General features: G+C 39.3%; 1 protein-coding gene across 4 annotated transcripts; it reads right to left on the bottom strand.

The window, feature by feature from the left end:
- Positions 1-707: 707 nt before the first annotated feature.
- On the bottom strand, positions 708-5,956 carry LOC100480687 (C-type lectin domain family 4 member E). 4 transcript variants are annotated; one of them, XM_034645503.1, is made up of 6 exons: positions 5,714-5,952; positions 4,802-4,931; positions 4,083-4,172; positions 3,218-3,369; positions 2,439-2,554; positions 708-1,042 (listed from the first exon to the last, which is right to left on the bottom strand). In XM_034645503.1, the coding sequence occupies exons 2-6, from the start codon at positions 4,839-4,841 to the stop codon at positions 871-873; spliced, it is 570 nt and encodes a 189-aa protein (XP_034501394.1). In that variant the 5' UTR covers positions 4,842-4,931; positions 5,714-5,952; the 3' UTR covers positions 708-870. The 4 variants fall into 4 exon arrangements, with proteins under 4 accessions (XP_034501394.1, XP_002922300.1, XP_019658325.1 ...); XM_002922254.4 differs by having other exon boundaries at positions 4,802-4,894; positions 5,714-5,951; XM_019802766.2 differs by lacking the exon at positions 5,714-5,952 and adding an exon at positions 5,072-5,113.
- Positions 5,957-26,317: the final 20,361 nt, after the last annotated feature.

The raw sequence follows: 26,317 nt of genomic DNA, 5'->3' as shown, positions 1-26,317 counted from the left end.
CCGGGATCACACCCTGAGCCGAAGGCAGACGCTTAACCGCTGTGCCACCCAGGCGCCCCTATATTATCTAAATATTCTTGAATAACCTTATCATGCAAGTAGTGGATAGGCTTGAGATAGGAAATTGTCAAGCTGAATGTCCTCTTAGAACAACTCGACTATTGGACCCTAGCTGAGCAATAGCCGTAAACTCAGGTGAGATTCAGTTATTCAGTGGAAGAGAATAAAGAGAAAAGAGAGTTCTTGGGATGAACAGACCGAATAATTGTTTGGAGCTGAAGCTTAGCATGGCCTTTTCCTAGCAAGGGGCAATCAAGGCCTTTACCCAGGAAGTCCACATGTCTTTGGAGCAAGAATAAGTTTCGTGACTTGAGGGAGTTTCTTACTCATTGTACAGGAAAACATAGCGAGGATACCTGCTCGGGGAGGGGTAAAAATGGTATGCAATCAAGAAAGCAAGGCAGACTTTTCAGGAGCCAGCAAGAAGAAGAATTGATCAGAGCCTAAATTCAGGGGATTGTTCAAAGTCACTTTGAAAATCCTCTTCTTGCTGGTCTTTCTCTATTTTCACATCAGTATTCACAAATAAAGCAAATGTGCCCCAAGGAGCATACTTTTCCCAGCATTTGTTCGAGAACTGATTGGTAAGTTTTGAGAAGTCCTGAGACTAATATGGAGACAGATACATCAATCAGCATCACAAATTATAACATTCAAAACGACTTATTTTTATTGGTAGTGAAAGGAACAAAGTCCCCCTGAAGTCCCTATGGAGTCCTCATCAAGTGTGGGACACACTTCTCTCAGGTTGGAGTTGTGTTCATGCTCTTGTGTCTCCGTATTTATGCATTTAAGTTGTGCTTTCTGCTCTTAGATAATTTTTTTGTTGCTTGAAAGATTTATTTCTGGCATTTCACAAACCCGAAACATATTGAAGAAACAGGGCACATCATTCCAATTTTTCCTGGGATTCGAAGAGTCTCGGATGGTGGCACAGTCTTCCACTGTCACTATATTATTGGGCTCCCCGACATCCCAGAAGCTGAAAGAAAATAATGCAGGAGATTTAAAATCCCAGCTACAAGAAGCCAAGTGACCTACTATGTGAGGCACATGACATTTGTGTTGTATAACTTTAAAACAGTTTTGTTAGTTAGGCATTATAATCTCCATTTTATTTTATTTGTTAATTAAAAAAAGATTTTATTTATTTATTTGACAGGAGAGAGAAAGTGCACAAGCAGGGGGAGTGGCAGGCAGAGAGAGAGGGAGAAGCAGACTCCTCACAGAGCAGGTAGCCCCTCTTGGGGCTCGACCCCAGGATCCCAAGATCATGACCTGAGCCAAAGGCAGAAGCTTAACCAACTGAGCCACCAGGTGCCCTATAATCTCCATTTTATTGATAAGGAAAAGGAATCCCAGAAAAGCTAAACCACTTGTCTAAGTTATGGAGTTTATAGGAGTAAAAGCTGAACTGGATATTCCTGACTTTCTATTCTGTCATGCTCCTTTACGGTTGTCCACCCGTAATGAGTAGCTATTGATATTATCATGGATTTGTTCCCTTCACACTCATATCTCATCTTATTCCACACTGAATTTGTATTCACTTAGGTACATGCTTCAGTGGCATTACTGTGCTATAGTGAGCAACTTTCTAAAGTCTCAGTGCATCTGGGCTGTACCCTTAGAACTCCTGACCTTTAATTTCCTCAAATGCTAAGTGAAGATTAATACTATTAATGTATGTCAGAAAGGTATAATTTAAGTAAAATGAAAAAATGAATGAGATAAAAACTTTGAAAGCTCCAAAGTGCTGTGCTCTAATGATGTAAGGTCATTATTAAGGAGAAAAGAGACATTATTGAGGGAGTTCCACACTCTCACTCCGTAAATCCACTTTCTCAAATCACTATTTTTTTTAAAGGTTTTATTTATTTATTTGATATATAGATACAGCCAGCAAGAGAGGGAATACAAGCACGGAGAGTGGGAGAGGAAGAGGCAGGCTCCTAGCGGAGGAGCCCAGTGTGGGGTGCGATCCCAAAGCACCGGGATCACGCCCTGAGCCGAACGCAGACGCTTAACGGCTGCGCTACCCAGGCGCCCTATCAAATCACTATTTTTGTTTAATTAACAATTTGAGGCATAAAGCTCTGAATTTCACTCTGTCTCTGCTGCATTTCCAATGAATTAGTCTTTAATTCTAACCCTCTCCTTCTCTTTGTCTGTTATTTCCCCTTTATTCAGAGAGTCTCAGGAAGGGGGAGCACTAGCTCTTCACGCTGCCTTCGTGTACCTTCTTGCGCGTCATATCACCCAGGGTTGACCTGAAGATACCTCGTGGAACAGAAGGAGGTTCTGAGAACTCCCTTCAACAGCGGTCTAACTTTGGGATTGGAGACAGTGTTAAAATTCTCCTGCAAGAAGGAAATTACCTCAGAGATTCTGAGAAAGGTGTTCCATCTACCCATTGCCACTGACCCTCGGTCACCTGGTCTGTCAGTCCAATATAGAACTCTCTCCTTTTAGGTTTCGCAAAGAAAAGGAATTCCTATGGAAACAACACAATAAAAAAAATAGATCAATTATTTCAATTTTGAACAAATGTTGAGAGTAATTGTTATTAAGAGAAATAAAGTAGGACAGAGACTACAGATGATAGATAAGTGGCTCTGAAATCGTAGGATCATGGAGGATTATCTCCTGATTCTTTTTGTTGTGGTAAAAATATACATACCATAGAATCAAATCTTTAACAGAGAAGGAGGTTCTCAATAACTCATTCAAAGTTTATCTACTGTTATTTGTAGCAAAATCTACTGTGTATATCCAGCATGAAACATTATTAATCATAGCTTAAAGATAGTGGACATATCTCTGACATATCTGACAAAATCATATGATATGTTCATCAACATAATAGCCGCTCTAAAATGAACTCCCAGCCCCTTTTTCCTCCCGTCTTCCTAATAAAGAAACTGAGCATGGACATTCCCCCCCACCTTTTTAAAAAGGAAATTCCCCTTTTCTAAAGGCTCTTCTAGTGATGAAAATAGAGTATCAACTTACAGAAATAGTAGGAATGACATGCATTTCAATACATTCATTTAACAAATAGTAATTGTGGCCCAAACACTGTATACACATATGGAGAAAGGGATAGATCCTGTGAAGAAGGTCACGTTGACGCTGGGGGAGGCTGTGCTCCAACTACCTGCTCCTCCTGTGTGTTGATAACAACCAGATGAGCTCCCATGTCGGAGCAGTTTTTTAAACTTGATGTCCAGGACATGGTGTTGGTAGAAAAGAAGTAGCAGCTAGATTGAAAATGCACCCAGTCTGTTGGACAGCAATTCTTGACTGAACCTAGGAGGAGAGAAGTTTCCATGAGTGTCCTAGCCCAGAGGAGCATCATGTAGCATTTTAGTAAGACTTGGAACAAGACTATATATATAAGAGCATAGGGAGTCTATTTCTGAGATATTTCTAAATTCCCTATTTTATATATTTTTTTCTCCTTTACCTCATTTGGAAGCAAGTGAGGAATGAAAAGAGAATTCATTCTTGGAGATAATACCTTCCACTTCTAGATTTTCTGTTGAGACATACCTCAAATTTACTCTAAAAGTTTTCTATAATGTCCCCAGGATTTCCTGTCCTGATGCTAATTGCATTTCCAAAGTTCTAGAACATTCTTTTTACCAATTCCTCAGCATTCTCATAGAGTATAGGCAAGATTTTACATTTTGTTTTTGAAAAACAAAACATCATCCAACTACTTTACTTGTCCCCAAATCAGTCTAGAAGCCAAAAAAAAAAAAAAGTGTTGATATAGGGAACACTGGGTGGTTCAGTTGGTTAAGTGTCTGCCTTTGGCTCAGGTCATGATCCCAGGGTCCTGGGATCAAGCCCCACATCAGGCTCTCTGCTCAGGGGGGAGTCTACTTCTCCTTCTGCCCCTCCCCGACATTCATGCTTGTGCTCTCTTTCTCTCTGTCTCTCTGAAATAAATGAATAAAATATTTTTTAAAAAGTGTTGATATATAAATGTTGATGTTCAAATTTGAGGACTATTATACCCGATCCATCATTGGAGCAGGAGAAGTCCATGAACGCCTCATGTGGCTGGAACTTATTCTCATCACAGAGTTGAAAAACACGATATGTCACTGTAAGGAAAGGGGCAGAGTTAATGTTCATTACTCTTGATAAAAAATAAATTTTATCATTTTGTATTTATAACAAAAGTACCAATAATCATCATGGTTTCTTTTTCTTTTCTTCTTCTTCTTCTTTTTTTTTTTTTCTATTTGTCCTTCTACACAGAAAGGCACCGAGATTTACTTACTCAAAGAAAGAACAAAGAATTCACATTTCATGGTTTTCCTGATTTATGAAGATGAATGTACTTTATTTCAGGTCCAAAGGCTCAGAGAAAACAAATGCGTTTTCACTCTCTCTTATGCCAACCCTCCCTACCCTTCTTCCAAAAAACTATTTTTTCATGCCTCTGGCTAGGATCCCGTAGAGAAGTTTACCCTAATGATAGGAGTACATAGGGGAAGACTCAAGGCCAGCAAGGAGATGAAAAATGTCTATCATGAAAAATGTGTCAGAGGTCGTTGAAATTTGGTAACTGTTCTGTACTAGTTGGGGTTCTAGTTGAGCAATAACCTGGAGATAAATAGGGAAGAAAGTGGAACAGAAATACCCTTTGAGGGGGAAGAGAACCTACAGGCAAGAAAGATTTTACCCCTAATATTCACCAGGAAGATTAAACTTGACCTTTTGAGCTCACCAACACATCTGGTGATGAAACAGGCGCTGAGCAGTAGCATGGAGACCCCAGCAACAGTCCATAAGAGCACTTGGGAAGATAAGCATCCTTTCTCTGTAGAGAGAAATATGCAAACGTGGTCAATCTTCCCCTAGCAAGATACAAAAGAGATTCTTATTCAACCACTTATTTCCTTCCACTTGCACTGTTCTATATGGAGTAATTCTCAAACTTCAGCATGCATCGGAATCATCTGAACAGTGTGTTGAAACACAGATGATGGCACCTCACCTCTAAAGTTAACAATTCGTTAGACATGGTGTGGAGCCAACAAGTTCCCAGAAGCTGCTGAAGCTATTGGTCTGGAAACCATCTTTTGGAACCACTAGAATAAGCCATTGCTAATCTTAAGATTCATGAACTGAGACAGATAGGCGATTTTTCTTTCCTAAGTCTCCCAGGTTTTTCCCCTTCTTTTCCTATCTTTGTCTTTCCTTTTCTCCCTTTTATCCTCTCTGTTTTTCTTGTCTCTCTCCTGCTTTCCTCTTTTCGATGTCTCATTTCCCAAGCCCTCTGTAAATCATTCAAATAAAACATAAGCCATCCTCTAGTAGCTCCTCTCTCCCTCCCTCCAGATACACATTTTACAGACAGGGAAAGGAGGTTCCAGAGAAGTGAGATGACTTGCCCAACATGACACAGGGAAAGGGTGGGCAGAGCAGTCTGATTCAGCTCTCCCTGGAATCCAGACCAGCTATCCTCAGTAGAGCAGACAGTCCCTAACCACTGCCTCAGCTGCCTCTCTTGTGTTCTATCTCTGTCTCCCTTCTTTTGCTCTAGTGGAGACTTTTCTATTGTCCCTTCCCTCAAAATATTTATCACCTCTTCCCAAAAGAAAGATCTATGAGAGAAAGGGAGAGTAAAAAATTTTACCTGTGCCTTCTGATGTAGATGGCTGGGATGAATTCATTCTCTCTCTCTCTCTCTCTCTCCCCCTCTCTCTTTCTCTCCTTCTCTCGTCAGTTTCTGAGTCCAGGAGAATTTTGTTGGTAAGATTCAAGGAAAACAAATCTTTTTCTGTTTTTTAGGAAGTGTAACCCTAAGACCTCATAATATTAATGTGTACTGTGGCTTTGTGTTTCAGTCAGGGTTTCCTTTCTTGCATAAGGAGAACAAGGGGCTTTACCAGTTGACACATCTCCTTACTTTAGGAAACAACTAAATGGGGAAATGGTGAAGTGGTTAATTATCAACAGAAATGGGCTGAGCGTGTGAGCACATCAGGGGCTTAAAAATACAATTTTATTTTGGTGGATAAAATTTCTCTACTTTCTTCCAGGCCTCACTCATCCTTCAGTCTGCCCTTGACATTTGTGGGGCTCTCCTCTGCACTTTCAATCTCGGTCCTTGCCACCACACGTTTGTTAACTGGAAAGGGGACAGACTCCAAATCTTCACACTTGGCACAGAGCTGGGCGTATAGTATGTGCATTTACAACTTAACCATTTGACTTCCTTTTCCTGTGTTATGTTTTTTTTTCTTCCTCCTTCACTTGCATCTCTCGAACCTTCTGGATTTCTCTCATGCTGTGTATGTTGCATTATGAGTTTATATCTTCTATCAAAGTGCTTACCACCAGGCCCTCTCACAGGTCCACCCCAGTGGAACTGCCTCACATGGTATGACTACTTTGAAATTCAGATCCGTTCCTTATGTCAAAACACAGCTTCTGGAGCCTTTGAGACTCAGCAGGTAGTTTCATTCTATTCTTTCAAATTATTTGGGGATTTTTGTTTTATACTAGGGCCTATATTTGGAGAAATAAATTGAAATGTCAGAAGAAGCAATTTCAATTAGACATGAAAATATAATGCTTCTCTGGAAGGTTAGATAGATGTAGCAGTCTTCCAATCCCTTTCTTAAAAATACTTAAGAACAAGATCAAACTGGACTCTATTGATTAAAATTCACAAGGATCAGGAGGCATTGGTAATATATACGTATGAACTGGTAATCCCCATGCCAATGACTCACAGACTTCACATATTAGAAAATATCCTTGTTCTCAAAGGGACTTTTTATTGTTTTCATGTATTGCTCAATTTCCTCGGCATTCTCTATTTTATAGCTATAAGATTTATTAAAGAAAATTTAAAGGGTGCCTGGGTGGCTCAGTCGTTAAGTGTCTGCCTTCGGCTCAGGGCGTGATCCCAGGGTCCTGGGATGGAGCCCCACGTCAGGCTCCTCTGCTGGGAGCCTACTTCTTCCTCTCCCACTCCCCCTGCTTATGTTCCCTCTCTCGCTGGCTGTCTCTATCTCTGTCTTATAAATAAATAAAATCTTAAAAAAAAAGAAAATTAAAAAATTCTACATGTATACATTATAAAATATTTGCATCTCTAACATGGGTCTTATGAGCAAATGGTTTTTGGCCAGTAAAAAAGTATTACCTAGTGGATGAGTTAAATGAATTATTAAGTGATGAATCATAGTGACTATAGTCAATTATTTGTAATGATCAATCAGTAATAACCAATATCAATAAATAATCATATGTTAGTATTTTTATAAATATGCAATTAGCTAATATTACTAATTAACAGATTAATATCTTAATACCAGTCAAAATACATATATGTATTTATCCTTTGTTTTATCACCTTTTCCAAATTATAAAAGTGTTATTTTTATGGTTAACAATATGAGAAGAATGTTGCAAGTAAAAGACCTCCCATCTGTCCTAAGTGCGCTCTTTTAAAGTCAACCATGCTTGGGGCGCTTGGGTGGCTCAGTCGGTTAAGCGTCTGCCTTCGGCTCAGGTCATGATCCCAGGGTCCTGGAATTGAGCCTGGCACCAGGCTCCTTGCTCAGTGGGGAGCCTGCTTCTCCCTCTGCCTGCTGCTCCCCCTGCTTGTGCTCTCTCTCCCTAATTCAGACAAATTAAAAAAAAAAAAGATTTAACGTCAACCATGCTTAATGATTTCTTGTATATATCTTGAGACATTTCCCAAGTTTATATATTCCACGTTTGAGTTTATATAATACATTGCTTACTCATTTTTAGTCAAATAAGATCATACCTGAAATACTTTTATGTTTTAAAAATCACTTTTATATTCATCAATGTATTTGGGTATCTATCTTCTTAACTCTATTGTTTAAACTTTTCTGTAATTTATAAATGGGCACAATTAATTTCTATTTTTCTGTCCTCTAACACAAGAGGTAATGGCTACCTTTATACATATTTGCAGGTGCACACTTTTTGGCTCAATGGTACATGCCAAATGTTAAACATCATTATTTGGCTTGAGCGTTCATCATAGAATAACATTCTGGGCTATAACCAGAAATATAAAACTTTGTCTGAAGGCAATTTTCATTGCAATTAAATATTGAAACCTTATTAGATAAGTTAACACAATGACATTACATTTGTGAGCATTAATTACTCTACAGAGCAGCTGGTACATGACTCTTGTGATCGGTATGCTGCTATTTTTTTCATATGGTACAAACTTCCTCTTCACTGTGGGAGAATAGAGAACAAGATATTTTTGAATACTTTACTCCTCTCAAATCCCTTCTTATTCCTATTCCTTAACAACAAGAATTTCTTTCTGTATCATATATGATTTTCCATGCATTTTGTTAAGTAAGATTTTGGAAGTTTTCCTCCCTTATGAAATTTCAAGCTGGCAAAATTGATATTCTGCTGCTAATTCATCCGTGTAAGATGTGAAAAATGCTCACATAGAATTTAACTTAAAAGACTTGTAGTCTTGGGGCGCCTGGGTGGCACAGCGGTTAAGCGGCTGCCTTCAGCTCAGGGCGTGATCCCAGCGTTATGGGATCGAGTCCCACATCAGGCTCCTCCGCTATGAGCCTGCTTCTTCCTCTCCCATTCCCCCTGCTTGTGTTCCCTCTCTCGCTGGCTGTCTCTATCTCTGTCAAATAAATAAATAAATAAAGAAAGAAAGAAAAAAAGACTTGTAAGTCTAAATGGAAGTTAAGTAACAAAACAAATGATTTCTCTCATTTTTAAAGATTATTATGTCTAACAGAGGTATTCAGCAAAGATTAAAATTATGCTATAATTAATTTCTGTTACATTTGTATTACTATCTCAAATTTTATAAATGTATGTGAAGCATATTATTTAAATTTTTGTGAATAATTTTATTAAAACTATGCAGACATTGTACTCTTTTTTCTTTTGAGATTTATTTATTTATTTTAGAGAGAGAGCTGGCATGAGCAGGAGGTTCAGGGAGAGGGAGAGAGAGAATCTGAAGCGGGCTCCACACTGAGTGTGGAGCCCAACACGGGTCTCCATCCCCAGACCTTGAGGTCATGACCTAAGCCGTAACTAAGTATCAGACACTTAACCAACTGAGCCACCCAGGTGCCCCAGCACTCTTTTTAAATATTTGTAGTCACTACCAATTTTCTTATTTATTTTTGCAATTTACAAATAAAGAGCTTTAAAACAGAGGTGGTAAGAATATAACTATTTGAAATGGCTGTGATGATGATTAAATCAGATCAGAATGCACATTCCTTAAGGAATTTACTTGACCTGCAGGTCCTAAGCCCTCAGTTAAGTTTGTCTGTAGCCTCCCCTCCTTTCCAGTTTGGATCTGTTTGGAGCAGATTGGGAAGAGGGCACTACAGGCCTGTTGGGGACTCAGTCAGAGACGAGCTAAGTCACAGGAATAGCATGTAAAACACACGAAGGAAACAAGCATCTTTCATTGAAGTCCTAATGAAATCTATTTGTGGGACAAGAACAAGTTATTCATCCGCTTTTTACCCAGGCTCGTCCCAATTTGATGCTACTGCCCTTGGTTCTAAAAATTCTGCTTTAGGATGCAGTCAGCTCTCACTGTATTTTGGCAGCTGAAAATCAAATCTCTTTCCTCTGGCAACAGAACCTCCCCATCAAACTGTCTTCGATACATTAATAATGTTTCCCTTGTGCTTCTCATACATCTCAATAAAGGAAAGTATTAGTTTCGATCACAAATTCAATTATCATCTCAGTTTCTAATCAACAGTGGCTTTTAATGTTTGAGGAGATTTGCTCTGTGAGCGCTACATATTTGCAAAGAGAAAGGCAGAGGCATCGGGAATGAAGACTATTAGAGCTCAATGCAATGATCTAATTTAATACATTCATTACATACAAGATACTGTGTCCCAAATAGGAGAGATTATTTGCTGGAGATCATGGAAATATTGAGTGGCAGAACAAGGTGTAAGACTCAGATCTCTTGTATCAATGGTTAGTGCTGTTTTTTTCCTATTTCTTGCCTGCCTACTTACTACCGAGTAGGTTTTCTCCTGATGGCAGTTGAGAAAATAAAGCGGCCTTTACACAGTCTGCCATCAAAAGACCAGAAACCCTGGATTTAAAGAGCAGTCATGGAATTCTGACAGTCTTTTCTCTGAATTTACAAAGTAGAGCAAAGGAAAATGCACATTTTTTACATATTTGTAATTTCACATATGAATTAAACAATTCATAAATTTATATTGAGCTATAATTTACATTAACATTGTATAAATTGAAGGTATGCAACATGTTATGCTGATTTGATACATTTGTATATTACAATATGATTACCACTGTAGTATTAGCCAACACCTCTATCACATCATATAATTATTATTTCTTTGGCATGGAAGTAAGATCTGGTCTCTTAGCAACTTGGAAGTTTATTTTATAATATAATATTGTTGATTATAACCTCCATGCTCAGTATTAAAACTTCACGAGTTATTTCTCTACTAGCAGCAAGTTTGTACCCTTACATAACATCTTCCCAAATATTTAATGGAGCATCAGCAATGTGGATGGGATAGAAGGACCTGTTCATGAGGGTAATATCATAGTAATTCAAGTAGGAAAAAGGAACAGTAGTGCCAGAAATACCTCCACAGCTACCATCTAATGTACTAATCATTTGCTATTTACTATATGTCACTCACTGGGTTAAGCTGTTTATATAAATCTCATTCAATAATCACAACAATCAATAATGAGGTCCTATTATTAATCTCATTTTAATAATGAGTAAATTAAACCAAGATAGAGAGGTTGAAGGACATGCTCCATGCATTAAGATGTAAGAAATAAAGTCACAATTTGAACCCATAAATTTTTTTAAAAAATGACCTTTTTAATAACTAATATTAAATAATTTTTAAATGAAATTCTTGATATTTGACTTGTATACAAATTAAACAGCTTTTTCAAAACCATATTGTAGTGTTTTATTCTTGATAATATATATAGATTTGTATTTCATCACACTGAAAGGAGTTTCAACAAATAGATCATGTAGAGATTTTTAAATTCAATTTATATGTCTGCTGCTTGATTAAACTTAAATAAATATATAAGCATTAACAATGAATCCAAATGAACACAAAGGTTCATTGATTAAATAAGATGACTACCTATGTGGGTCTATGAACAATGATCACGCACAAGTCAAAGAATGCTAATAATGACATTGATGATACAATGTGGGAAGACTGGCCTCTGCTGCAGGACACTCTGTAGATTTTGCTGAAGGATCTTCGAGGAAGGGGATGGCAGGGAACCCACAGAAAATTCAAGGCTCAGGCACCACTGTAAAGTTTTTGCAGGTCTCCTGTTTGCGTAAAACCCATTACAACCGAACCGTTGTGAGTTTGCTCCTTGGTGCGTCAGACACACCAGGTGGACTTGTTGCACAAAGGAAACTTCATTTGCAGCAAATGAGATCACAGGGAATAACTTCCAAAGCCATGGCTTCCCCAAGCAAGGGTGAATGGGTTCCTTTTATTTTGGGGTTTGGACGATTATTTAGATAGGGAAACCTTGTCACCGAATATAGAGGTGGGCATAAGGCCATGCGTTTACCTTAAGGAAACATGCCTATACAGACATTGTATGTTATGTAAATGAGGCTTGTGGTCCTCCCTGGGTGGAGGTTTTAGTGTTACAATGAAGTAACGGTAATTATCAGTCTTTCCAGAAGTCACTCCATGGTCATCTGTGAGGCACGAGTTGGAGGTTACTTTCGAACTGGTCTGGGTGGTCTGGGCTGGCTGGAGGTCTTGTCAGGGCAGTCACTTTGTTTGAGGGGTGGTTTCGGTTTCCATTTGCCTGACTGAAGAGATAAACTGGAAAGAAGAGCTTAAGGTAAAATGTGGGACAATGGTCAGTGAGTACAAGCAGGTGGGCAGTAAAGGCCAGGTCTTGGGGTCCAGCTGGTGATACCATGTTGCCCCAGAAGCTGTGATTGACAAGTTGCAAGCCTACCCAACCCCTAAGAATGTGAAAGAGGTGCAAAGCTTTGTAGGATAGCACAGCTGTGGAGGACTTTTCTTTCCACCCGGCACAGTCCCTCCATCCCTTATGTCAGTCACCTGGTGAAGAAAGGGCACATGTGCGGCCAGGAATCTGAGACATAAGGTGCCATCAAGAAAGCCTAAGTGTTAGAGAGGCACGTTAAGTCTCTGGGCATCTCCCAAGCAGGGCTAGCATTGGGGTTAGATGTGTCTGTGACTGCGGGAGGTATGGGTCAGGCACTGTGGCGGAGGCAACAGAAAGGGAGAGTGCCCCTCGGATTTTGGTCCCAGCTCTGGAAGGCGGCAGAAACCCAGTATAGTCCCTTGGAGCAGCAGGTCATCACAGAGTACACAGTGCTCCTCTAGGGAGAGCCTCTCACGAAGGAACAGCAGACTGTGCTGAGAACTTCTCTGCCTGTTAAGGGGGTGGGTTGAGAATGTTCCATTGACCCATGGCTTAAACCCCTGCTTTGAATAAGTGACATGTCTCTTTGTAGCAGAGAAGCACCCTGTCCACCAGCCCACTGTCTCTAGAAAGGTGGGTGTTATGAGGGCTTGTGGAGTATGCAGATTCTGCAGATGCCCCCGCCCCCATTTCTACGGTGGCCCCTGTGGTCTGCAAAGAGGGGGCAGAGGAAATTCTTGCCGATGCTTGGTGTACAGACGGGTCTAGTGAAGGAAGTCCGCCCCCATGGACTGCTGTCGCTATTCCACCCGATGACGGACACCATCTGCATGGAAACAGGAACAAACTGTAAAGGCCGTGGGCTGAGCTCAGAGCAGTCTCAGTGATGATCACCATGTGCCTAGGCTGTTAACCCTTTGCATTGACAGTTGTGCTGATCTAAAGGGATTAACACTATGATTTGGACAATAGGAAGCCAAGGGGTGGATGATTATGAACAAGCCCTTATGGGGTCAGGCTATGTGGAAGGACATTTGGGTCCATCTGTAAAAGCCTGAGTGGCCCTCACTGTTTTTCATGTCCCACTTCAGAAGGCACTGACACCCCCCCCCCCAATCAGGAAGCTGAGACCTTGTTCAGGCGTGAACCTTTGCTACTGACCCCCCAGTAGATACGGTGGATTGGATGCACAGAAAGAGTGGCCATCACAGTGCCATCATGTCACCCAGGATGGCGTATTGCTGGGAGTGCCGGACTGCCCCTGATGGACAGTGACTTGGTTAATGCAGTAAGAGTGCGTCTTGTGTGTTCTAAACAAAGCCCAGGACAACTGCCAGAAGGCGGCGGGGGTCATTCACCAGAGTTCCCAGCTGGTGAGGGACTGGCAAATTGATTATTGTGGCCCCCTCCCACTGAATGAGGGTTCTAACTATGCCCTGGTTTTGTGGACGCTACATCTGGCCTAACCCAGGGTTCCCCCTGCTCCCATGCCAACCAGGCTGTCACCATCAGGGGATTGAAGAGACTGGGTACCATACCCTCATCGAATAGTGATTGGGGGTCACATTTCAAACATCATGATATGTAGGACTGGGCAAAAGAATGACATTGAATGGACATTCCATCTCTTTTATAACCCACAAGCAGTGGGGGTGGTAGGAGGGAAAATGAATGGAGGTGGGTGCCAAACCCATTAAGTTTCTATAATGATTATAAAGAAGTCCTTGTTCTTAAAAACAGCTTGTTTATATCACTCTTTTGGAAGAGAGATTAACGGCATAAAAATGAATAATTTTTAAAATATTTTTGGTAAAATTTTTGGGGAGTGCAAATCCACATTTGAATTTGTAATTGTTTTTCTAATATAAATTGTGCTGTATGTAATTGTTCTTCAGAGTGAAAGAGGTCAAACCTTAATGGATGAAACTTCACACTTCCTTGTGCGTGTTTTGCAATTTCTTCAAAACACTTACCTCTAAAGTTTCTTCCTCTCATTGTAATTTTTTACCGTAAGCTGTTAATGATAAATAATGATAAATCTGTTGTAAAACTGCGATCATAACCAAGTTACAACTTTCAAGAAAGCACTCAAATAAGATACTCAATAAATGTTAGGACTCTTTATTTCCTAGGTTTTCTGTAATTGGAGCCCAGAATCCTCAGAATGTATTTGCTCTTCCTTTCATATATTATCAAATACATTTTTTATATGGTCTGTGTTTTTCCCTGAATATCACTTTACTTTCTAAATTCTTGCTCTCTCATTGTTCAATTCAACTCACTCTTTCTGGGTATTTTGGATTCAGACGTGTACTAGATGATTTCTCTCCAGTTAAGGAAGGTCTTTATTTTTTCGGTGTTATGGTCTAATGAATGTAATTGGGTTTATTTACTTTGGAATTTAAATATGGTCCGTTCAAGATATATTTGCTTTACACATATATTTGGGGAATGACTGATAGGCTATAATAAATCAGACTGTATCTCATTCAGATGTGTATGAAGTGACCCACATCCAAATAAATGGAGAAATCACTGCCTCCCAAAAATTATGACTTTTTCGTTGTTGTTGTTCCATGGAGATCTGCGAGGAGCTGTTCTGGTCTCTGGTCATTAGTTTTCATGTCCTCACTACTCTGATTTTAGAACTGTTTAGCCAACATGGAGACACACCCATTGTTAGAGAAAGTAACTGCAATCTCAGTCATATCCTTCCTGTTTCCTTACTGCTTTGCTTCCTGTGCTCTTCGACTTGTGCTGGTTGGCCTCGCTCAGTCACCTTCATCTTGAGATAAACGTTCTTTTTGGAGTTATATTTTCTGTGGTCATTTCTGCTGTTTTAGCAAAGACCTTCATTGTGGTTGTGGCCTTCAAAGCCATAAAACCAGGAAACACTACAAAGGTGGTTGGTGGTTGGTGACCCAATTTTCCAGTGCTATAGTCTATAGTGGCTCCCTCATTCAAGTACATATCTGCATAATCTGGCTGGGAACTTCTCCCTCTTTTCCTAACATTGACACCCAATCAATTTGGTAAAATCATCCTTCAATGTAGCAAGGGATCCACCACTGCCTTCTACTGTGTTCTGGGTAACTTGGGCTTTCTAGCTCTTCTGAGCTTGACTATTGCTTTTCTGGCTATAAGCCTACCAGACAGTTTCAATAAGCCCCAAATAATCACTTTCAGCATGCTGGTTTTCTGTAGTGTGTGGATTGCTTTCATACCCACCTACCTGAGCACCAAAAGCAAAACCATGGTGACTTTGGAAACCTTTTCAAGCCTGGCTTCCAGTGGTGGTTTATTGGGTTGTATATTTCTTCCCAAAGGCTACGTGATCCTACTAAGATCAGGTAGGAATTCAAGGAAAACATTACTTGAATATTTTCCTCCCCAAAAGTAAAAGGAATTAGTGTTTAAGTGGCACCATTGACACAAAATGAACAATAATATGGAAAAAAAGTTCCGAAGTATGGCATGAAATAAATGCATTTCATCAAAACAATGGCAGTTGCTTTTTAATCAAGTGACACTGTCGTCCCTGTGGGCAGCAAGCCATGGTGAAAAAAGCTCTGGGGTCAGATAGAGCAACGTTCAATTTTAACACCCCTACAGGCTGACTCCGACTTCCAGTTTATCCAATTAACATTTCTTTGAATCACATTTTTCTCATCTTTAAGCAATATGTAGCAGGTGAATAAGGGTTATGGTGACAATTAAATAAAATCATCCATGTGAAAATATAATGGGTGCTCAAAAGTATGCTTCCTTTCTGTTAGCTATCTTTTTCTTCTTATTTCAATAAAAATGAAATTTGAAGGCATTTTAAGTTCTGGTGTTAGAAAGCTAGCGATATCTAGTGGTCCCACATTAAACTGCTCATAAACCCAAAACTAGATGAAATTTGAGCTTTGGGAAGTCTGAACCCAGGTGACATATGGATCCAAGATTAGGGAGAACACTGGGGGGGGACAGTGCTTATTGTTGAACCTGCTAACATGGCAATGGGGAAATTTGACTGACTGTGAGAGAGAAGAACGTCCGTTATGGGAGAGGGTTGCTTTTGAATATACTCAGAACTTTCAAACATTTTCACTTTCCTCTCCTCCCCACTGATACCCAATATCCCTTACAATTTCTTAAACAATATTTTCCAGTTGTGAGATATGTAAGGGGTTAGATGAGAATCAAGAAATGAGGTTTCCATCCAGGAATGTAAGATTAACAACTGTAATTAAAAGCACCTGGATGAACTCCAGAACAGTTCTCTCTAGGAGTTGTAGTTTTTCAGTTATTTATTTTTTTCTGGCAAGGGAATTCTGTACAGTCCATTTCTTTCTTTCTTTTTTTTTTTTAAAAATATTTTATTTATTTATTTGACAGAGATAGAGACAGCCAGAGAGAGAGGGAACACAGGCAGGGGGAGTGGGAGAGGAAGAAGCAGGCTCCCAATGGAGGAGCCTGATGTGGGGCTCGATCCCAGAACGCTGGGATCACGCCCTGTGCCGAAGGCAGACGCTTAACCGCTGTGCCACCCAGGCGCCCCTGTACAGACCATTTCTGATTATTCAGTAACAGATCAATCCCTCATATAAGTCTTCTTTTTTAATATATTTTTAAAAGATTTTGTGTATTTATTTGAGAGAGGAAAAACGAGAGCACAGAGGGAGAATGAGAGAGAGAAGGAGATTCCCTGCTGAGCAGAGAGTCTGATGCAGGGCTTGATCCCAGGACCCTAAGATCATGACCTGAGCTGAAGGCAGCACTTAACTGACTGAGCCACCCAGGCCCCCCCCCCCATTTAAGTCTTTAAAAGCAAAAGGCCAAGTGGACTGGGAAGGGAGTACACTGGTCCTCTTCTGTTAGCTCTCCTCAATTGCCACGTCGGCACCTGCGTGTACATATAGACAAGTGTCGCAAACTTGATTTCTGGAGCTTAAGCTGGAGTTTGCTATCGTGGTCAGGGTCCCTGCTAAGGCATGGCAGCCATGCTCCAAGTAATAGAAGCATTGGAAATAACTGATGCTTAGAAATTGCTACATCAGGCGAGTGTTTTTTAGAGCAGGAGTTATATGTCTTTCAAAGTTCTGGAGCTTGAGAGGAATTGTGTTTGCACATAATATTGAACACAGTACAACCATAAGACTAAGGAACATTGGATTAAAGATATTCTTAGCCTAATTCCATTCTCAATCGTCAACCCTCTTTTCTCTTTCTGTAACAAAATAGATTTTTTGGTAAGATTTATGAATATACCTTAGAGAGAGTGTGTGGGGGGGTGCAGAGGGAGAGGGAGAGAGATCTCAAGCAAACTCCCCACTGAACAGGGAGTCCAACTCCAGGCTCGATCTCACGACCCTGAGGTCATGACGTGCACAGAAATCAAGAGCCATCAGGCGCCTCACAAAATAGATTTCTAACTAAAATTAAGATAGGTTTACCACTTTGGTTATATTGAACTGAGTTGTTTCTATTTGGCCATAAATTTGTAAGAAAGGGAAGGAACATTCCATTGGAATCTGCTTTGATGTGAAGAGGCAAATGATTCTCCTGGTTTATTACCTGATAATAATGGAAAAGATTGTGTTGTAGAAGCTGTGTTGGAAAGTTTCTACACCTATATTATGCATCCATTCACTGGAACTTACTGGTTAAAGAGGAATAAGCTTAGTTTTAAAAAACCGGAAGAAAGATCAGCACAATTATGACAATGTAAGGCCACGATTTCTAGAGCAAATATTTCTGTGTTGGGGCTGTATATCAAGCACTGAATTGTAAGGAATTGATGGAAGGAATAAATGTCATCAGAGGCATTTCTATATAAATGGTAGAAATTTGACCTTCTTGCAGGAGCATAACCAAGTGTTTAAGTGAATATATCAAATATATATTTGTTTTTTCTTTTCTTTTTTTTTTTTTAGATTTTATTTATTTATTTGACAGAAAGAGTGAGAGAGCACAAGCAGGGGGAGTGGCAGGCAGAGGGAGAAGCAGGCTCCCCCGTGAGCAGGGAGCCCAATGAGGGACTTGATCCGAAGACCCTGGGATCATGACCTGAGCTGAAGGCAGACGCTTAACCGACTGAGTCACCCAGGTGCCCCATTATCAAATATGTGTTTCAAACCAAATGTTCACAAGTGGAAATGGACTGTAAGGGAGCAATTGAGGTATGGCTAATGCTGAATACCTCATCATCCAATGGTCCTTTACAAAATATCTAAATTTATTATTTTGTAATACATTACACTTAAAAGTATAGATAATGTCCAAGTAGTGTTTAAAGAATTTTTATTATATAAACGCCTTTTTATGACCACCTTGCTAAAGAAGTATTAATACCAGGGTGCCTGCATGGCTCAGTCGGCTAAGCATTTGCCTTTGGCTCAGGGTCCTGGGATCAAGTCCCACGTGGCGCTCCCTGCTAAGCGAGGAGCCTGCTTCTCCCCCCTTACCCATCCCCCTGCTTGCGCTCTCTCTATCTCCCTCTCTCTCAAATAAATAAAATCTTAAAAAAAAAAAAGATGAAGAAGAAGACGATGATGAAGGAGAAGGAGGAGAAGGAGAAGAAGAAGGAGAAGAAGAAGAATGATTAGTACCTATGAAGGTCCCTGGATGTCAGTGTCTGGATGTTGGTCTCTGCATGTCCTTTCCCAGGCCACATTCTGCCCCCTGCAGTTCTCTTGAGGGAAGCGCTACTCTAAATTTGGTGTTCATTTCCTTGCTTTGTTTGAAAATAGCTTTCCATCCCCAAACAACATCTTGTCGAATTTTGGTTGCTTTTCAACTTTATATAAGTGTATCATATTGTATATATTCTTCTGTAACTTGCTATATTTCAAAAGCCTGTTTTAAGGATTTATACCCGTGTCATATGTGATATAGTTTTATTTCATCCTTTGTCCAGGCTGCATGCTGTATTTTGCTATGTAAGAACATAATATAAACTAGTGAATTCTCCTCAAAGCAGCTATTTGGACTATTTCTCTTTTTTGCCTTATTGCAAATGATGCTGTTTCTTCTATTCCTGTACAAATCTGTTCATATGTGTACTATTTCTCTAGAAGTGGAATTTCTGTGTCATAGGGTATTTCTTTGCTAAGAAATATCAAATTACTTTCTAAATTCTATTTTTTTAAATGATTTTTTTATTATATTATGTCAGTCACCATACAGTACGTCCCCGGATTCCGATGTAAAGTTCGATGCTTCATTAGTTGCGTATAACACCCAGTGCACCACGCAATACGTGCCCTCCTTACTACCCATCACCAGTCTATCCCATTCCCCCACCCCCCTCCCCTCTGAAGTCTTCAGTTTGTTTCTCATAGTCCATAGTCTCTCATGTTTCATTTCCCCTTCTGATTACCCCCCCTTTCTTCTAAATTCTATTTTTAAATTCTTAATTTGAACTTTCAACAGCTGTTTATATAAGCTCCCACTGGTCCACATCTTTACCAATGCTTGGTTATTGTCAGGCTGTTAATTTTGTCATTTTGAGATTGTGAAGTGGTGTTTCATTTTGTCTTATAATTCCCTGATTCATAATGAAATTGTCATTTTACTTCCGTTCTTCTTTGGAATTCCACAATTTCACAATGACATGACTAAGTGTTGGATTTCTTTTTTTAATCATGTCTTGGATATTCTGGTCTTTCTAAATATGTAGAGTAACTTACTATTTTAGGAAAATTCTCAGACGTTTAAAAAAATATTTTGTCTTTCCTAGTCTCTATCTCCTCTCCTTTGGGATATATATATAATAGTCTTATTCTATGCCTCTTAAACTCCATTTTATATTTTTCAATGTCCCTTAAACTCTATTTTCTGTTTTTCATCAAAGAGAAAAATTATTTATCTTCATAAAGTGCCTTCCGCATTTAAGGATCTTGACAAAATTTAATATCCATTCTTCACATGAACACTTGGTAAAGTATAACCTTGTCATCCCTAAAGCCAGCTTTTAACTTCATGGGGAGACACTATGATATTTCCAGTAAGATCAAGAACAAGGCAAGAAGACTCACTTATTTCCATTACTATTTACTATTATATTGGAAGTATGGGCCAGTGCAAATTTTTAAAAAATAAAATGACTGGAAACCTAACAATTGGAAAAGAAGATACGAAACCAACACTATTAGCAGATAATACGGGAATATACCTGAAACATCTAAGAGAATCAAGGATGCAAACAATGAAACAAGTTTAGTAAGAGAGCAGAATGGAAAGTGAGCATACAAAATTAATACGTGTACAACCATAACCAGGCAGAAGAGAAAACCCTATTAACAATAGCAACAGATGAGATACAATTCCTTTATTAATGTTTAGTTTTTGCATTTCATCAGTAGTAAAATAAAATTACTTTAGTAATAGATTTAAATTTCTGGCACAACCAATACTTCCTTGGAAATGGTTGAAATGGGCTTTGGGGGCGCCTGGGGGGCAGAGCGGTTAAGCGTCTGCCTTCGGCTCAGGGCGTGATCCCGACGTTCTGGGATCGAGCCCCACGTCAGGCTCCTCCGCTATGAGCCTGCTTCTTTCTCTCCCACTTTCCCTGCTTGTGTTCCCTCTCTCGCTGGCTGTCTCTATCTCTGTCGAATAAATAAATAAAATCTTAAAAAAAAAAAAAAGAAATGGCCTTTGAAGCCGNGGTGTTCCCTCTCTCGCTGGCTGTCCCTATCTCTGTCGAATAAATAAATAAAATCTTAAAAAAAAAAAAAAAGAAATGGGCTTTGAAGCCTCGATGGGCACAGATTGTAAAAGAAAAGGACCCACAGAGGCTAGGGGAGAAATCAAAGCATGTTTCAGCAAAGCAAGATAAATTGTTGACAAAGAGTTAGGAATCGTCATACTGGCAGCTAGAGCCCTGACTTAAAGAGTTCTATTCCAAAACCAAACACATCTGCTTTTCTTCTGTAACACCAAGACCTGAACACTTCAGTCTTCTGTTTTGACAAACTTCTACCCAACAATTCAGTGTTTTGTATGGAACAATTGTCCAACCCACTGTGTTGTTTTTTGTTGCTTTGTTTTACCATTTTATTACCCCATCTCAAGTTTACATAAAACATCTAGAAAATCCACAATCAGTTAAGAAAAATAATCTCAAAGGTAAACATTAGCAAACACAGCATGTTGCAGTTTCTCCCAGATGCATAGATTTTATTTGTGAGGACAGCACATGATAGGCCATTAGAGAAGAAGAAAAAATACCTGGAACAGCTAAAGCAATTATACAGTGTAATGGTTTCATTGTGATCATTTCACAGACACATCTGTGACAATACTGAATCTGCTACTAGTTAAAAAGGGCCAGCCTAGGAAACAAAACATCTGGACCAAAATCATGGCTGAAATACCATCAGAACCATTACCTATCCCTCACACTTTCTTTTCACTTGGCAAGGCTTTATGAAGGGACATTGTCTTCCTTAAATATTTCTGAAACAAGATTATTACCATAAATATCTATGCTATCCATCTCCTTCTATAATGGAAAATTATAATAATAGATAAATAGATATATAATATCTATTATAGATAAATAATTTCAAATTAGTTCTGTTAAAATATTTTTCCTCTGATAATTTAGAAAAGGAGCCTCATTTCATATCTACCTTGGTGGTGGTGGTGGGGGTCAACATTGAGCTCTTTTTCATCTTTGTAATTCCTTTGGTTCTTATCATTGTATTTTTAAGGAGGTTCTTCCCAGGCCATGTCTTTGGCAGCCCAGTCATACAAATATCTTACATTGTCCTCCTTAAGAGTTTTGAAATCATCTTTACTCAGCACTAACACCATAAAATGGCATTGAGTTCTATATTACTGTTCAAGAATAACATACAAAAAATTGAACTCTTCAGGGTAAAAAAAAAAAGCATAGTTTTTTTATTTTGTTCTGTGGGTGGGTTCATAAATGGAGAAGAACTTGAGACACGTCATGGTGGGAGCGGTACTCCAGGGTTCCTACCTCAAGCCAATTATTCAATATAATTACGAAATGCCAACATCCTCTAAGAATGCTCTAGTTCTTCCTCTGTTTCCCAAATTCATGCAAAGAGGAAATTGGGACCTCTGCTGTCAGTTATCTCCAGCCAGACTTTTCACAGTATGCGTTTCATCTGCTAAATATTAGCTTTCATCTACTCACTGAAAACACATGGGTGCTTAGGTCCTGGCATTTTTCTGGATGTACCCCTCAACATCAGTCTGCCCTGGCTTAGTTGCATAAATAGCCAAACACATCTGGAGATTTTCTGTTGTTTTTGTGTTATTCTGCTTGAAAACAAAACAGTTTGAGGGTGAATAAAATAAGGTACCTATACTTACATAGTTCACATTATATCAGAGAAGAGTCCATTGAGGATATGCTAAGGGGTTATGAAATGGTTCTTACCCACATCTGTACACACACACACACACACACACACACACAGAGCTGAGAGTTATCATTTCTTCTCTCAATAAACATTTATTGATGCAGGTGTTATTCTAGGTTCTAGGAATACTGAAGTGACAAAGCAGACAAAAATCCTTGCCTTTATGGTAGATATTTTCTAGTAAGTGGAGAAACAATTAACTGCATCACAAAAATTTTAAGTAAAATACATAGTATATTAGAAAATGATAAATAATATGGAGAAAAAATAAAACAGGTAAGGAGACAGGATTCTTCCTGGAAGAGAGTTGAAATTTTAAATAAGGTGGTCAAGGAAAGCCTCATTGAGAAGGAGATAATCAACCAGCATTTGAAAGAAGTGGGACAGCAAGCCATGAAGGTGTCTGGGGAAGAGAGGCAGAGGGAATAGAGCAACAGCAAGAGTAAAAGGCAGGAGGTGAGTGGGTGAGGCACAGAGGGCAGCAGATGAGGTCAGAGAGGTCATGGTCATGGAGGTCAGGATCTCTGAGAGCCTTGTCCTCCTTTTAAGGATTCTCTCTGGCGTTATTCTGACTTCGGAAAGAAGCCACTGGAGCTTTTGCAAAGAACGGTGTTATACTGTGAGTTACCTTTTCACAAGATCACTTCAGCTACTGCATTGAGGGGAAAAAAGACAAATCAGGGAAATTTTTTATACTAACAATAATAATTATAATCGCAATGAAAGATGATGCCATCTTAGGCCCAGGTGGTAAAGATGATAAGAAGTCTTAAAATTCCAGCTATATCTTGAGGTAAACCGGTGGGAGTGATGATGGATTGGTATGAATTATCAGGGAAAGTAGGAGTTAAGGATAATGCCAGCAGTCCAGATCAAAGCCTGGCAGGTGACATTTAGAAAATCAACCTGCCTGGCTGTAGAATGTGCCTCTGTCCACTCCTGTTAAATGGACATGAAAATTTGAATTTGATGAATGCAGCACAATAACATCTGGATTTTCTAAATTTTGTTGGTTATGTGAGCTTCCCTGCCAGAGTAAATTCTGCTGTGAGTTTTTCGGACAGGAGCCTGTTTGATGGGGTCGATGAAACCCAGCATTACAGGGTTGTGGTGTCTTATAGTGGAGATCTCCTTTCTCACAAGGTCACTAAGGCCCCAATTTGTCACGAAATAGTTCCATTTCCCTTTCACATTTGTCTTGTTGAGCTGCATTTCTTATCTGCTTATGGACACAAGAAATGGAAAATCTGAATTTCATAGACCAAAGTAGTTCTTCACTTTGGTTTGGTATTTTTAACTCTACGTAATTCTGAATCCATGAATTATTCACCAAGTCAATAAGTATTTATTGGATGGCTACCATGTGCCAAGTAATGTTTTAAGAATTATGAATGCTATGTGATTGAACAAGATAAAGTAAATGATGAGAAGAGGATAAATTGTAAATGCAGGGAAAATACTTTCTTATAAATTATTTGGTATATCAAGTCTCATTCCTGAGGTAATCATGCCCTCTTGTGGCTCTAGATTGCTGTCAAATCAGTCCTTCTCCATTTCTTTTGGAATTCAGGGTGCTTATTAGGAAATGCCACGACATATTTCCATGTTAACATTAAATTATAACATAGAAATTCACATTAAGTAAACTTTCAACTTACTCTATACTCTAGGATATAGATTTCCAAGAAAAAAATTTACTTTTAATCCAGTTTTTTCTTTTCTGTTGGGAAAATAACATCATTAATTTGGTGATAGAACATGTGTGTGTGTGTGTGCGTGTGTGTAGTTTATTCATGGTACTTATATAGTGTAAAGTCACTAAGAACACAGAATCAGTGAGTATTGAACCGCTGCTCTCAGGAAGAAATTTAGAGTTCGGTGTCTATTTTTGTCAACTGNAAAATATAGAGTTCGGTGTCTATTTTTGTCAACTGATCAGTACATCTATGTCATGTATTTTCTGTTTAAAGACACTGTATTAAATATATATTGTTGGTTCATTAACATTATAAGATTCACTAACAGCCAACAGCACCATAGCTCATGCCTGAAGGAAGTTTATCAAACACACGTACTTTCTCCATTAGGCACATCACAGCCTTCCTGTGCTTGTGAACAGCAGACAGCACATCAGCATCAGCCCTGCATGTGGGGAGCATTTTATTTTATTTATTTTATTTTTAAAGTTTTTATTATTTATTTATTTATTTATTTATTTATTTATTTATTTGACAGAGAGATAGTGAGAGAGAGAGCATGAGCAGAAGCAGGGGGAGGGGTAGGTATAGGGAGAAGCAGGCTCCCTGCTGAGCAGAGAGCCCAACATGGGGCTCCATCCCAGCACCCTGGGATCATGACCTAAGCCGAAAGCAGATGCTTAACCAACTGGGTCACCCAGGTGCCCCCGTGGGGAGCATTTTAAACAGTGAACTAAGCAACAGAAAAGCACAAAACGCACACAAAACACCCGTTGCCCTAAATGTACCACAAAAAGGACAATTGTTTAGTGTACGGAAAGAGAGGCAAGGAGGCAGAGAATCAGCTTGCTTGCCCTCTGCTGGGAACACATGCCTCGGGCAACTCAAATTGTCACTCTGTGCATGTCCATGAATGACCACGGAAGTCTCACAGAGCATTGATTTTAAGGGTGCAAGTACATTTTAGCAAATAAGTGAATTTACAGATACATGAGTAATGAAGTGACCTTTCTGAGAGATTTAGGAATCTGAGGTTAGGAAAAAGCTCAAGAATAACTATGTTTTTTTACCCTACCAAACAAAACAATATGCAATTTTTAAAAAGTGACACTCTTATTCTTAAATAGAGTCAAAGGACCAATTGAAGTGATAATTGTCTTCATCTCTACTTTGAAGTAAAGACCATACCTTGGGTATTGTATTTAATTTATCTCTGCACACTTTCAGAAGCGTATTGGCTGGGTGGATGTCTGTGCTATATTGTTCATTCCCAAAAATGCAACTTGAAGGTAAAGATAATTCAACAGTAATAAATATGAGAAAAAAAAGTATGTTGCTGTTAGCATATTGAAAGAATCGCTCATAACTCATGTTAATAATATTTGTTCTTTTTGGTGGTTAAGATAAGGAAGAGGACAATAATATCTTGAGCCAAACTCTCTAAATTGGAATCTCAGTTCAGCCATTAACTAACATGTGTGACTTTTCCAATAACCTAACCCCTCTGTGCATTAACATCTCCATCTATAAAATGAATATAAGAGGGCACCTGGGTGGCTCAATCAGTTAAGCGTCTGCCTTTGGCTCAGGTCATGATGCCAGGGTCCTGGAATCGAGTCCCACATCGGGCTCCCTGCTCGGCCGGGAGTCTGCTTCTCCTTCTGCTCCCTCTCCCCTCACTCGTGCTCTCTTTCTCTCTCTCAAAAATAAATAAATAAAATCTTTCAAAAAACCCCCAAGTATAATATGTCTATCTCTATAGCCAGTTTTCTCCTTAAAATCCTTGGCAAATTATGAACCTTGCCAGGGAAGATACTGTAAAATAAGCCAAAGAAAAGTAGAACAGAGTTTTTGTAGCCTACTGATTTTAAAGAGACAAAGATTTGATTCTAGAGCTCACCAAAGAGGTCTCTAGAGAACATACTCTATGTTGAAAGCCCTGGAGGGCTATCTCAGGAACAGGGTGAATAGTCAGAGGCTGTACCTTAGCCAAAATGAAATCTAGACTCAGCTCAGCTCAGCATCTTGTTAGGACTGAAGTGTTCTAACTTCACTCTATTCTGCCTACCAGAGAAAAAGGTATGATATGGAGCCTCTCTAGTTTTTATATGACTGAAATGACTGAAAACAAAGATAAAAGGTCCAATAAACACAGGTGATCCCCAGGTGATCAGAATATTGGAGTTAACAGATAATAACTTTAAAATGGGCATG

The sequence above is a fragment of the Ailuropoda melanoleuca genome, chromosome 16, assembly GCF_002007445.2.
Source record: "Ailuropoda melanoleuca isolate Jingjing chromosome 16, ASM200744v2, whole genome shotgun sequence".
In the NCBI taxonomy this organism is placed as follows: domain Eukaryota; kingdom Metazoa; phylum Chordata; class Mammalia; order Carnivora; family Ursidae; genus Ailuropoda; species Ailuropoda melanoleuca.
Note: the sequence above shows the minus strand (reverse complement) of the source record. Positions and strands in the feature narration are given on the sequence as shown.

What these genes read in the sequence shown, in the direction of transcription:
- LOC100480687 (XM_019802766.2), bottom strand. Translation starts at nt 5,098, where the DNA reads ATGTCTAACGAATTGTTAACTTTAGAG. An exon ending in TCAACACACAGGAGGAGCAG is followed by an intron (nt 2,555 to 3,217) that starts GTAGTTGGAGCA and finishes TTGTTTCCATAG; the next exon opens with GAATTCCTTTTCTTTGCGAA. An exon ending in CCTTTCTCAGAATCTCTGAG is followed by an intron (nt 1,043 to 2,438) that starts GTAATTTCCTTC and finishes ATTTTCTTTCAG; the next exon opens with CTTCTGGGATGTCGGGGAGC.